This window comes from Rhinoderma darwinii, unplaced genomic scaffold, assembly GCF_050947455.1.
Source record: "Rhinoderma darwinii isolate aRhiDar2 unplaced genomic scaffold, aRhiDar2.hap1 Scaffold_2113, whole genome shotgun sequence".
NCBI lineage: Eukaryota > Metazoa > Chordata > Amphibia > Anura > Rhinodermatidae > Rhinoderma > Rhinoderma darwinii.
In genome coordinates, this window is record NW_027462452.1 from 37,924 (window position 1) to 52,371 (window position 14,448).

Sequence of the window (14,448 nt, forward strand, 5' to 3'; positions counted from 1 at the left end):
GTCAATTGTCATTTGGTTGGAGATCGTTCCTCGGGTTGTCTGGCAAGGTGCTCGTGATGCAGGCGCTGCGGTAGACCCACTATTAATGTGAGACTTTCCTGTTTTGTCAGGTCTCGATCTGGTTTTGTGGTGTTTCATTGCCAACTTGAAGGGAACATCAGTAGTTTCAGGAGGCCGGATGGTGTTCATCCGACGGACATTGGCCTTGATACTTTCTTATCAGGTTTACAAGATGAAGTGGAACAGGAGTTATTTTGGTTGGGTGGGGGTCGGAGCCCAGTTTAGGTTTATGAGGGCTCCTCTTTGATGGTCAGGGGGATCGAAGGCGGACTTGCTCGCTGGGAGTCCGGCGATTGGCATACTGCTTGGAGACCCAGTTTACATTACATCAGTTTTTTGACAGTAATTTTGAGATATAAAATAAAGCTGAAACCGACCCCATCCATCAAAAGTATTTGTATAGGTGTTTTTTTTTTATACATGGGATGGCGAGAATTTTGGGAAGTGTTTCATTTGTGCCATGAGTCTGATGTGCACTGCAGAAATTAGCAAGAGAGCACCTGACACCTCGGACAGGGTTAGTTACAAAAGTTAATGTGAGAAGGTACAGCCCAATTTTGTATTGACAGTTCATCCCCTCTTTATATTGGTTGGCCTTAATAGTAAATCACCAATGGAATTCAAGTTGTCTCCCCCTGGCGTAAATAAAAGCAGGTACCTAGTCCTGGTTGTGCCTCTTCCTGCAGAGACCTGGAGGGGTCACTTATCCCACCTTCCCTCCCTCTTGGATGTGAGTTGATATTGATGTGTAAATATATTTTGTTTGCTGTTGATTACTTATGTTCTTCTTATATTGCTAAAATAAGTCCCAGCGGCGGTCAGATAAAGAAATAACCTGCTCGCTGAGACTCCGGAGATTGGCATGATGCTTCGAGACCCAGTTTACATTACAACAATTTTTTAAAGTAATTTTGACATATAAAATAACCGACCTCACCCATCAAAAGTATTTGTGTATGTGTTTTTATTTCTACATGAGCTGGAGAGACTTTTGGGTAGTGTTTTATTGGTGCCAGAAGTCTGAAACTTCCTGTAGGTATTGATAAAAAACTTTGTTTCTAATTCCTGGAACTTGTATTTAGTTTCCTATAAATGACCTAGCTCAAAGTAAAAGTGAAAGCAGAGGAATAAATAAGTATGTGGGGGGAGGTACTGATGAATATAAACCAAGGACTCTGAACATTAAAGACAAAGAGGAGAAGAGAGAACTGCCCTGAAGAGATGGACAACTTCCAGCTACGAGAAAATATCCTTCACTTCTGCCTGGATGATGGGCCTCGTGGCGATCAGGGATTCTCCCGGGTTCTCCTGCAGCTCTTTGGTTACACCGGTCATGGGAAATCCTGCTTCATCAACTCCTGTAAGTACGTCATCGATGAGGGAGAACAATTTAAGCCGTTTGCTGATGCTGGAGAAAGAAAAGATGGAGGAGCCATGACAATGGAAAGGAAAGCCTACGACCTGACCAAGAACATCACCATAGTGGACAACAGAGGGTATACAACCATGAGCAGCTTCCAGAGAGCCGAAATATACGCCCAACTGGGTAAATAAATACTAAAAACATGAACATGAGGGTAGAATTCTAGGATTGACCTTATTATATCCTCTCATGTATCATATGACTGAGGCGACATGTAGAGTACGATGATGGTATATGGAGGAGGTAACAGATGGTCCTCACTGCTTTATATTCGGAACATGTTCCTTTTTCATCATTTATGTAATAACTGATGATCACAGAGAAGAACAGAGAAGTTAGTGGAGGAGAAGCATTTCATGACAGAATATTTTCCAACATAAAAACTCAGGATTTAGCTTAAAATTGGAGATGAAAGTCTTGTCATTTATAAAAGTCTCAGAGTCATTGTCCAGGCTCTGATAGGTGTCGGTGTGATATGGGCAGTGAATATGGCGTGTTTAATTGTATGAGTAGTTACGTGTGGCCTGCAGTGCTGCATTGCTGCTTCTATATTAATTGGTATTATAGTTTGTACCCTGATATGGCAAGTTTTAGCATGCGGATGTGGTAATTTGCACAGACACTGATGGACAGCTGGCACTATAGTTTGTGCATCTATATGTGAATCTGCAGGTTCTGCAATGCTGGCTCTGCTATGCTGGCTCTGCTATGTTGGCTCTGCTATTCTGGCTCTGCTATGTTGGTTCTGCTCTGCTGGCTCTGCTCTGCTGGCAATGCTATGTTGGTTCTGCAATGCTGGCTCTGCTATGCTGGCTCTGCTGTCTCTACTCTGCTGGCTCTGCTGGCTCTGCTCTCCTTGCTCTGCTCTGCTGTCTCTACTCTGCTGTCTCTACTCTGCTCTGCTGGCTCTGCTCTGCTTGCTCTGTTCTGCTCTGCTGGCTCTGCTCTGCTGGCTCCGCTGCTTAGCACACACTACTGCATTACACTAGTGAAAACTCTGTGGGGTCGGATGTGTGACTGTGTGACTGTAGGATGAGATCAGTCCGCTCTGTGTTATCTCTACTACTACAGGATATTTCTGGGCCTTCACCATGTCGTCCCTCTTTCCCGTCTACATTTGTGGGCTTTACCGTTCCATCTCCACCTCCAGAGGTTTGGCTAGAACTGAAGACAGTAGACGTGTGGAGTATTAATAATCAGGAGCTCGCTTTACTGCACTGATGTGATACATTTCTCTATGCTCCGCCCTCTGCAGGAAACTTCATCCCCATTGGTGAGAAGGTGGAGTGGACGGATAACTACACGTCTATGATGAACAGGCTGGAAGATGCGGAACTGAATCCAAACTACTCAGACTTCATTGTCCCCATCCTAATATACAGGTGAGGGGCCACAGACACCAGATCCTGACCAGTCATAGGGCCACAGCTGTCACCGATACACTGCAAGTATTCTGTACTATGAGTCATCAGTCATTGCCGCCCGTCCTGTCTATGTGAATGGCTGAGTATAAGGAGGGAACAAACACTCTAATATCACATTACAATCTCTTGGGTAGAAATCCGGGGGGGGGGGGGGGGTTATTCTTCTACATTGAACTGGTAAATTTTTAGAGTTTTTAACCTTGTTTTCATCTGGTTAATATCTATTTTTATTTCTCTAGCGCCACAAATTTGCTGCCACGCAGTGAAAGAGAAGAAGTGAAGCAATTTATACAGAATTGCGTGAAAATGACAGGTACTATAATAATAATGAATGCTCAGAGCATAAAGGACGAGGAGAAAGCTGCACATGTAGAAGAACAATATGTGTTTGTAAATATTGCAACAAACGTTTAGAAAAATTTATTAAACGTATCAGAATTTAGGAGCTTGAATAACACGAAAGAATAATATTAGACGGGTTATTACAATCTATTCTATATTATGTACGATAATGACACCACTTTCATAAATTATAAGTGTATTAGAAGATGAAAAAGTCTGAGAGCTTCATGTAAGTCACTGGCATATTAACACACAGTGCACCCCCATATAGCACCAGCCACAGTGCACCCCTACTTATAGTGCCAGCCACAGTGCAACCCCCCATATAGTGTCAGCCACAGTGCACCACCATACAATGACAGCCACAGTGCACCCCCATATAGCACCAGCCACACTGCACCCCTACTTATAGTGTCAGCCACAGTGCACCCCCCCATATAGTGCCAGCCACAGTGCACCCCCATACAATGACAGCCACAGTGCACCCCCATATAGCACCAGCCACAGTGCACCCCTACTTATAGTGTCAGCCACAGTGTACCCCTACTTATAGTGTCAGCCACAGTGCACCCCCCCATATAGTGCCAGCCACAGTGCACCCCCCATATAGTGTCAGCCACAGTGCACCCCCCCCATATAGTGTCAGCCACAGTGCACCCCCCATATAGTGCCAGCCACAGTGCACCCCCATATAGTGCCAACCACAGGGCACCGCATAAAGCGCCAGCCACAGTGCACCCCATATAGTGCCAGCCACAATGCACCCCCATATAGCACTAGCCACAGTGCACCCCTCATATAGTGCCAGCCACAGTGCACCCCCATATAGCGCCAGCCACAGTGCACCCCCATATAGTGCCAGCCACAGTGAACCCCCCCATGTAGCGCCAGCCACAGTGCACCCCCCATACAGTGACAGCCACAGTGCACCCCCCATACAATGACAGCTACAGTGCACCCTTCATACAATGACAGCTACGGTGCACCCCTCATACAATGACAGCTACTGTGTACGACTCCTACAATGATAGCTAAGGTGCACCCCTCATCAGGGGCATAACTAGGAAAGACTGGGCCCCATATCAAACTCTTGACTAGGCCCCCCCAGGTGACAAAAGCAGCTTCCCTTATAGATAGTGCCCCCTGTGGAATGTGTCATACAGTCCCCCTGTAGACAGTGCTATACAGCCCCGTCTATAGACAGTGTCACACCCCACTTGTAGATAGCGCCCCCATCTCCCCTTGTAGATAGTGCCATACAGCCCCCCTGTAGATATCGCCACACTGCACCCCCTTGTGTATAGTGCCACGCAGCTCCCCCTTGTGTAAAGTGCCACACAGCTCCCCCTTGTGTATAGTGCCACACAGCCCCCCTTGTGATTATTGCCACACAGCCCTCCTTGTATATAGTGCCACAAGGCAATGGCACATCTGAGAAAGTTGCATCAGCCAGGGGGATGTCAATCAAGAATTGAAAGGTGAGTTTGGAAGCAGGACTATGTGTCTCTTTAGGATAGCGGCACCACCCCATGACCCTTTAATGAGTAATTAGCATATAGTGTGCGCCGTTTTAAAATTGGATTTTAAAGATTTTGCTGCATCTGAAAAAAACATACAGGGGAATGTCTGGAAATATTGTCAGGTCTTGTATTACCGCATGGTGGCGGTTCAAGGGGTTAAAACTACCAGACAGGTTCCCGTGAAATATACAATGAATTGAAAACAATTCCATCTGCCCTGAAATTTTGTTATTATATATATATATATATATATCCTATATAATTACAGCTCCAGAACAAAGCTCATACATATATACAGCACCAGAACAAAGCTCAGTACATATATACAGCACCAGAAGAAAACTCAGTACATACATACACCACCAGAACAAAGCTCAGTACATATATACAACACCACAACAAAGCTCAGTACATATATACAGCACCAGAACAAAGCTAATACATATATACAACACCACAACAAAGCTCAGTACATATATACAGCTCCAGAACAAAGCTCAGTACATATATACAGCTCCATAACAAAGCTCAGTACATATATACAGCTCCAGAACAAAGCTCAGTACATATATACACCACCAGAACAAAGCTCAGTACATATATACACCACCAGAACAAAGCTCAGTACATATATACACCACCAGAACAAAGCTCAGTACATATATACAGCTCCAGAACAAAGCTCAGTACATATATACAGCTCCAGAACAAAGCTCAGTGTTACGAAGGGTCTGTGGACCCACTGGGCCGTACCGCCTTGGCGGTAAGGCAGCTGGCCAACAGGGTGCAGGTGAAAGTCTATAGTTCGCATAGGTACCTGTGGCAGCTCAGACAGCAGCAGGGCAGGCTCGGCTGGAACAAGGCGGCAGGTGGACATCACGTGAGGTGGAGCAGGTCAGACGTGGATACAGGACGACCCGACTTTGGCACAGCACAGTGCTCGACCAGGATGGTATGGAATGCTAGGAACAGGAACAGGAACTGGAAGACACTAGGAGGCCATCACATAGACAAACTAGGGAACAACAACAACGCTCAGGCATAGAAGCAGGGGGCTGGACCCCTCTTATAGTCCAGGGTACTTACGGGCCAAAGTTCGTCAAAAGGTCCAGTGCGCGCGCTGCCCCTTTAAGAGCGGGCACGAGCGGAATTGAGGTGAGTGGACGCGAGAGCGCTCGTTTCTCCTGAGTAGGAGGCTGGGGCCAGCGAATGCCGACTCGTGGCTGCGGCTGTCAGGAGGGGATCGGAGCTGACAGCCTGCAGCCACGGACATTACAGTATCCCCTCTCTTACGCCCCCTCTTCTTGGGACCAAAGCGAGAGAGAAACTTCTTCAGAAGAGCAGGAGCACTGAGCTTCTCTTCTGGCTCCAAAGACCTTTCTTCAGGACCAAACCCCCTCCAATCCACCAAATAAAAGGTCTTTCCTCTCACTTTTTTGGTGTCCAGGATCTCTTGAATCTCAAACGTGTCTGAAGGGCCGCTGGATGCAACCACAGGGCTAGGAGTCTTGGTGTAGTGGTTCCGGACCACCGGCTTCAGGAGGGAGACATGGAAGGAGTTGAGGATCTTGAGGGTAGGAGGCAGCCGAACCTTATAGGCAACAGGGTTGATCTGCTGCAGGATCTCGAAGGGTCAAGGAACCTGGGGGCAAATTTGCATGATGGCACCCTTAGTCGGATATTCCTGGAAGACAGCCAGACCCTCGTGTCAGGAAGAAACTGAGGAGGTTCTCTTCTCCTTGTGTCAGCCTTTCGTTTCATGCGGTCGACTGCCATCAGGATGGAGGATAGAGTTTGCTGCCAGATCTGTAGGAAGTCTCTAAAGGTGGAGTCAGCCGCTGGAACTTTGGAAGTATCGGGCACCGGGAGAGGAGTTTGTGGGTGCTGGCCATAGACAATGAAGAACGGTGTATTCCTTGTAGACTCGCTGGTGTGATTATTGTAGGAGAATTCTGCCCATGGGAGCAACTGCACCCAGTCATCATGCTGCTTGGAAATGAAGTGGCGTAGGTAGTTCTCCAAGATCTGATTGATCCTCTCGACCTGATCATTGGAGGGAGGATGGTAGGCTGATGAAAAGTCCAATTTCACACCGAGGAGTCCACAGAGGGCTCTCCAGAACTTCAAGGTAAACTGAAACCCCGATCAGACACAATATGCTGCGGTAAGCCGTGCAGGCGGACAATGTGCTGGATGAACAGCTTGGCCAGCTGAGGAGCAGAAGGAAGACCGGTCAGAGGAACGAAGTGGGCCATCTTTAAAAATCGGTCCACCACCACCCAGACAGCACTGCATCCAGCAGAGAGAGGCAGATCCGTAATAAAGTCCATAGATATATGCTGCCAGGGAGCATTGGGCACAGGCAATGGCTGAAGCAGGCCAGCAGAGTGAGCGGCCTTGTTGGCTGCACATACAGAACAAGAAGAAAGAAAGTCCATAATGTCCTTGGGCAGCGTGGGCCACCAGAAATGACGAACAATCAGATCCCAGGTCTTATGGACCCCCGCGTGACCTGCCAGTCTAAAGAAGTGTCGGCCGGGCGATAATGGAGCTCAAACTGGAACCTTGTAAAGAATAGTGACCACCTGGCCTGACGAGGGTTCAGCCGTTGGGCCGTCTGGAGATAGGTCAGATTCTTGTGGTCTGTAAAAATCAGGATCAGATGAGCTGTTTCCTCTAATAGATGTCTCCATTCTTCCAGAGCCAACTTGATGGCCAGTAACTCCCGATCCCCAATCGAGTAGTTGCGTTCTGCGGAAGAGAAGGCATTAGAAAAATATCCATATACCCTTGACTTGCCCTTGGGACCTCTCTGGAACAGGAGTGCACCAGCACCGACAGAGGATGCGTCCACCTCCAACGAGAACTGTAGAGAGACATCTGGATGATGAAGGATAGAGGCTGACGTGAAGGCACTATTCAGGCTATTGAATGCAGACTCTGCCTCAGGAGTCCACACCTTGGCGTTCATACCCTTCTTAGTAATGTCAGAGATGGGAGAAGTCAGTGAGGAGAAGTTTGGAATAAACTGCCTGTAAAAATTAGCGAATCCCAGAAAGCACTGTATGGCCCTCAAGCCTTAAGGGCATGGCCATTGCAGAACAGACTTTACCTTCTCAGGATCCATCTCGAGACCTCGATTCGAGACGATGTAACCCAGGAAGGGTAGAGCATCTTTGTCAAACACGCACTTCTCCAGCTTGGCGTACTGACGATTCTCCCTTAACTGTAGCAGAGCTTGACGGACATGGGTTATAGGATCTTGAAAAAAAAAATCAAGATGTCATTAAGGTAGACTACTACACAAACATAGAGCAGGTCACGTAAAATGTCATTAACAAACTCCTGGAAGACCGCGGGAGCATTACACAGGCCGAAGGGCATTACTAGATACTCATAGTGTTCATCACGGGTATTAAATGCAGTCTTCCATTCATCACCCTGGCGAATCCGGACTAGGTTGTAAGCCCCATGCAGGTCTAGTTTAGAAAAAATCCTGGAACCACGTATACGATCAAACAGTTCAGAGATCAGTGGCAATGGATATTTATTCTTCACCGTGATCTGGTTGAGACCTCGGTAGTCAATACAAGGACGAAGAGATCCATCTTTCTTTTTAACAAAGAAGAACCCGGCTCCTGCCGGGGAGGAAGACTTTCGTATAAAGCCCCTCTCCAAGTTCTCTTTCACATAGGCGGACATGGACAGAGTCTCTGGCAAAGAGAGAGGATATACCCTACCACGGGGAAGGGATGGACCAGGAATCAGCTCGATAGGACAGTCATATGCCCGATGTGGAGGCAATGTCTCCGCCTCCCTCTTGCTGAAGAAATCCGAAAATGCAGCATAATGACTCGGCAATCCTGCCAATGACCGAGGCAGCGAAGGCTGAGCCGACCGAATCTGTACCAAGCAATTGACATTTACACAGTGCCCTCTGTATATAATGCCACAGTGCCCTCTGTATATAATGCCACAGTGCCCTCTGTAGATAATGCCACAGTGCCCTCTGTAGATGCTGCCACATCGCCCTCTGCAGAGGCTACCACAGTGCCCTCTGTAGATGCTGCCACAATGCCCTCTGCAGATAATGCCACACACACCCCAAGTAGATAGCTCCAATGGGGCTCCCTCTAGGAGTGGAATCCCCAGCCAGAGTGTTGCCGACGCTTTGGCTGGGGATTCCTCTGCTGTTGGAGCCCCTGATGTCACCGTCCATACACATTGACGTCAGGGGATCCTCCTGGACCGGAATGTGATATCAGGGTCAACCCCAGAGCCGGTGTCATGGAGCAGAGCACTAGTATAGTCCCTGCGCCGGAACTCTGGGGAAGCCACTGACATCAGTGTCCATATATGGACAGTGATGTCAGGGGCTTGCCCAGAGTTGGAGACATGGAGCAGAGCCACTTCTAGCACTCTGCCTGGGATTCCAGCTCTGCTCCTGACATCACTGTCCATATATGGACATGGATGTCAGGGGCAACCCCATAGCTGGAGTCCCGGGCAGAGCGCTAGTAGGCTCTTCCTGGGACTCCAGCTGTGCTCCTGAAATCACTGGGACTCCTGCTCTGGGGAAGCCCCTGACATCACTGTTGATGTATCGATAGCGATGTCAGAGGCTTCCCCAGAGTCCCGGAGCAGAGCCTATACTAGTGCTCTGCCCGGGACTCCAGCTCTGGGGAAGCCCCAGACAGCGCTGTCCATATGTGGACAGCGATGTCAAGGTATTCCACAGAGTCCCGAAGCAGAACCTATACTAGCCCTCTGCCCGGGACTCTGCTCTGGGAAGTCCCTGACAACACTATCTATATATGGACAGCAATGTTGGGGAATTCCACAGAGTCCAGGAGCAGAGCCCATACTAGCGCTCTGCACAGGACTCTGGCTCTGGGGAAGCCCCAGACATTGCTGTCCACATGTGGACAGCGATGTCAGGGGATTCCACAGAGTCCCGTAGCAGAGCCTGTACTAGCGCTCTGCCCGTGACTCTGCTCTGGGGAAGACCCTGACAACACTGTCCATATACAGTGAAGGAAATAAGTATTTGATCCCTTGCTGATTTTGTAAGTTTGCCCACTGTCAAAGACATGAACAGTCTAGAATTTTTAGGCTAGGTTAATTTTACCAGTGAGAGATATATTATATAAAAAAAAAAAAACAGAAAATCACATTGTCAAAATTATATATATTTATTTGCATTGTGCACAGAGAAATAAGTATTTGATCCCATTGGCAAACAAGACTTAATACTTGGTGGCAAAACCCTTGTTGGCACGCACAGCAGTCAGACGTTTTTTGTAGTTGATGATGAGGTTTGCACACATGTTAGATGGAATTTTGGCCCACTCCTCTTTGCAGATCATCTGTAAATCATTAAGATTTCGAGGCTGTCGCTTGGCAACTCGGATCATCAGCTCCCTCCATAAGTTTTCAATGGGATTAAGGTCTGGAGACTGGCTAGGCCAGTCCATGACCTTAATGTGCTTCTTTTTGAGCCACTCCTTTGTTGTCTTGGCTGTATGTTTCGGGTCATTGTCGTGCTGGAAGACCGAGCCACGAGCCATTTTTAATGTCCTGGTGGAGGGAAGGAGGTTGTCACTCAGGATTTGACGGAACATGGCTCCATCCATTCTCCCATTGATGCGGTGAAGTAGTCCTGTGCCCTTAGCAGAGAAACACCCCCAAAACATAATGTTTCCACCTCCATGCTTGACAGTGGGGATGGTGTTCTTTGGGTCATAGGCAGCATTTCTCTTCCTCCAAACACGGCGTGTTGAGTTAATGCCAAAGAGCTCAATTTTAGTCTCATCTGACCAGAGCACCTTCTCCCAATCACTCTCACAATCATCCAGATGTTCATTTGCAAACTTCAGACGGGCCTGTACATGTGCCTTCTTGAGCAGGGGGACCTTGCGGGCACTGCAGGATTGTAATGTGTTACCAATGGTTTTCTTGGTGACTGTGGTCCCAGCTGCCTTGAGATCATTAACAAGTTCCCCCCGTGTAGTTTTTGGCTGAGCTCTCACCTTCCTCAGGATCAAGGATACCCCATGAGGTGAGATTTTGCATGGAGCCCCAGATCGATGTCGATTGACAGGCATTTTGTATGTCTTCCATTTTCTTACTATTGCACCAACAGTTGTCTCCTTCTCACCCAGCGTCTTACTTATGGTTTTGTAGCCCATTCCAGCCTTGTGCAGGTCTATGATCTTGTCCCTCACATCCTTAGAAAGCTCTTTGGTCTTGCCCATGTTGTAGAGGTTAGAGTCAGACTGATCATTGAGTCTGTGGACAGGAGTCTTTTATACAGGTGACCATGTAAGAGCTGTCTATAATGCCGGCACCAAGGTGATTTGGAGCAGTAACTGGTCTGGAGGAGGCTGAACTCTTAATGGTTGGTAGGGGGTCACATACTTATTTCTCTGTGCACAATGCAAATAAATATATATAATTTTGACAATGTGATTTTTTTTTTTTTTATATATATATAATCTATCTCTCACTGGTAAAATTAACCTAGCCTAAAAATTCTAGACTGTTCATGACTTTGACAGTGGGCAAACTTACAAAATCAGCAAGGGAACAAATACTTATTTCCTTCACTGTATGGACAGCGATGACAGGGAATTCCTCAGAGTCCCGGAGCAGATCCTATACTAGCGCTCTGCACGGGACTCCGGCTCTGGGGAAGCCCCAGACATCGCTGTCTATGTGTGACCAGCGATGTCAGGGGATTCCACAGAGTCCCGGATCAGAGCCTATACTAGCGCTCTGCCCGGGACGCCGCGTAATTGAGACCCCTGCCTTAGATTATGTACATTGGAGGCATTCCTTCTACCAGGCATTCATACAGATTACCACTACTCTAACTGAAAAAAATGGAGGCATTCCTTTTAATCATTAACAACACCGCGAGCTGAGCTCCCCACTCGCAACCTCTGCAAACCACATTTACACCTTTTGTTCTTATAAGGCTGGTCTACAGGGGATATTGAATAAAAATAACAAAAAAATCCCTAAACAGCCTCCTTACATGTTTCACCACGTATAGTGGCATCTTCAGCGGAGAATGGCTATTACAATATGCCAGACACAGTGAAACATTCATACAGTGCCAGTCACAGTTCACCTCTCATACAGTGCCAGTCACAGTTCACCTCTCATACAGTGCCAGTCACAGTTCACCTCTCATACAGTGCCAGTCACAGTGGACCTCTCATACAGTGCCAGTCACAGTGGACCTCTCATACAGTGCCAGTCACAGATCATCTCTCATACAGTGCCAGCCACAGTGCACATCTCATACAGTGCCAACCACAGTACACCTCTCATGCATTGCCAGTCACAGTTCACCTCTCATGCGGTGCCAGCCACAGTACACCTCTCACACGGTGCCGGCCACAGTACACCTCTCATACGTTGCCAGCCACAGTGCACCTTTCATACAGTGCCAGCCACAGTTCATGTTTCATACAGTGCCAGCCACAGTGATCTGCTTACAGAGTGCCAGCCACAGTGCACCCTTCATAGAGTGCCAACCACAGTACAACCCTCAACTATTGCTAGCCACGCTGCACCCTTCATATATTTTCAGCCACAGAACGCCACTTATACAATGCCAGAAACAGTGCACCCCTCATACAGTACCTGCTACAGTACATGCCTCATAGAGAACCAGACATAGTGCACCCCTCATACAGTGCCTGCTACAGTACACGCCTCATAGAGAACCAGACATAGTGCACCCCTCATACAGTGCCTGCTACAGTACACGCCTCATAGAGAACCAGACATAGTGCACCCCTCATACAGTGCAAGCCACAACGCACAACTCTTACAGTGCCGGCTACAGCTCACCACTTACTATATACAGTGCCAGCCACAGCACACCACTTATGTAGTTCCAGCCACAGTCTAACATTCATTCAGTGCACCTCCTCACAGTGCCAGCCATAGCACACCCCTTATACAGTGCCAGCCACAGTGCACCTCCTCACACAGTGCCAGCCATAGCACACCCCTTATACAGTGCCAGCCACAGTGCACCCCTTACACAGTGCCAACCACAGTAACAACTTTATACAGCTATAGCCACTGAGTCCCAGGTCTAGACAGGAGTTATGCATGATGCACACGACCGTGTGCGCCGATCCCGTCAGTGATCCGTGGAAAGATAGGACATATCCTATCTTGCCTCGGATTGGAGATTCGGGTCAGTTTTCACTGACCCGATTCACCCGCTAAGGTGAATGGGTCCATGAAGACTATCGGGTGCCACTCGGATGCCATTAAAAACGGCCCGAGTGGCACATCGGTCGTGTGCAAGAGGGCTTAATTTGCAGGCTTACTCAACTATTGGTGATTTTTTTTAATTTCCCATTATTTTACTGTATAAGACAATGAAGGCATTAAAAGATTAGAAATTCGTCTTTCAGCCTCCATTGTCTTAAGTGGAACCAATATGATTCCACTATAGGGAGCTCATAGACTGAAGATTTGGTGAATATGCAGATGTTCAGGGTTCACCTCATCTCTACACCTGGTCATGAATGTTTTCAGATGAATAAACTGCAGCAGAGCAAAGAGCCAATTGTGTTATTTACAATCCACGTGTGACGTCTGATCCACGATGACTTTCTCAGGCCTTGCGGCAGATTATCTATGAAGTGATGGTTACAGTAAAGTGTGAGGTTGTATCACACGTCACACAACATCTGCTCACATCTCTGTCTCTTGCAGGAATCGTCCCCATCGTTGTCATCACCAAAAAAACCAGTGGAGATTTCATGGAGATTGAAAAGGCGTTCAGGCTTATGGGAGCCGAGATTGTAATATCTATAGAAAACTACACAGATAAAGATCACATCAAAACTCAGGGGAGAACCAAAGATATCCTAAAGATTATTCACAGCGCCCTGACTGATGTCAAATTCCGCGTGGGTCAGGATAGAAACGCGCGGGGAGACTGGGTGCAACGGAAGAAGTTCCTGCTGGAATTTATACACAAGGCTGACGTGGAGAAGAGAGAGATAGAACTTAGAAGAGCGGAAGAAAAGAGAAGAGAGGAAGAAAATAGAAGAGAGGCAGAAAGGAGAAGAGAGGAAGAGTCTAAAGGTTGCCTTATATCTTAAAAGCTAGCCTTACTTGATGACATTAGAGATGCAGATCAGTGTATCGTGTGTAGTGTTACTATCCAGCCTTATGTAAGTCTCCAGCAGTACATAGAACCGTCATTAACCCCTTGCTGCCGCAGCCAGTTTTCTTCTACCTGTGTCATTTTATGTGGTTATAACTTTGGAATACTTTCACTTATTCAAGCAATTCTGAGAATGTTTTCTTGTGACACATTGTACTTTATGTTAATGGGAAGTTTTAATTGATACATTGAATGTTTATTTGTGAAAAACACCAAAAGTTATTGAAAATTTAGAAAAAATAGCATGTTTCAAAATTAGATTATCTCTGCTTTGTAAGACAGATAGTTTTGTCACACAAAATAGTTACTAATAAACATTTCCCATTTGTCTTATTTCTGTTGCCATTATTTTTTGAACGTCATTTTATTTTACTAGGATGTTAGGAAGGTTATAAGTTCAGTCATTTTTCCCATTTTCAAGATAAAAAATTTTTGAAACCTATTTTCTTCGGGAACAATTCAGTTCTAAAGTGTCTTTGA

At 47.0% G+C, this 14,448-nt stretch overlaps 1 protein-coding gene across 1 annotated transcript; it reads left to right on the plus strand.

The window, feature by feature from the left end:
• Positions 1-1,198: 1,198 nt before the first annotated feature.
• LOC142701545 (uncharacterized) lies at positions 1,199-14,206 on the plus strand. The gene is made up of 4 exons (XM_075848149.1): positions 1,199-1,606; positions 2,739-2,865; positions 3,147-3,220; positions 13,512-14,206. The coding sequence occupies exons 1-4, from the start codon at positions 1,282-1,284 to the stop codon at positions 13,901-13,903; spliced, it is 918 nt and encodes a 305-aa protein (XP_075704264.1). The 5' UTR covers positions 1,199-1,281; the 3' UTR covers positions 13,904-14,206.
• Positions 14,207-14,448: the final 242 nt, after the last annotated feature.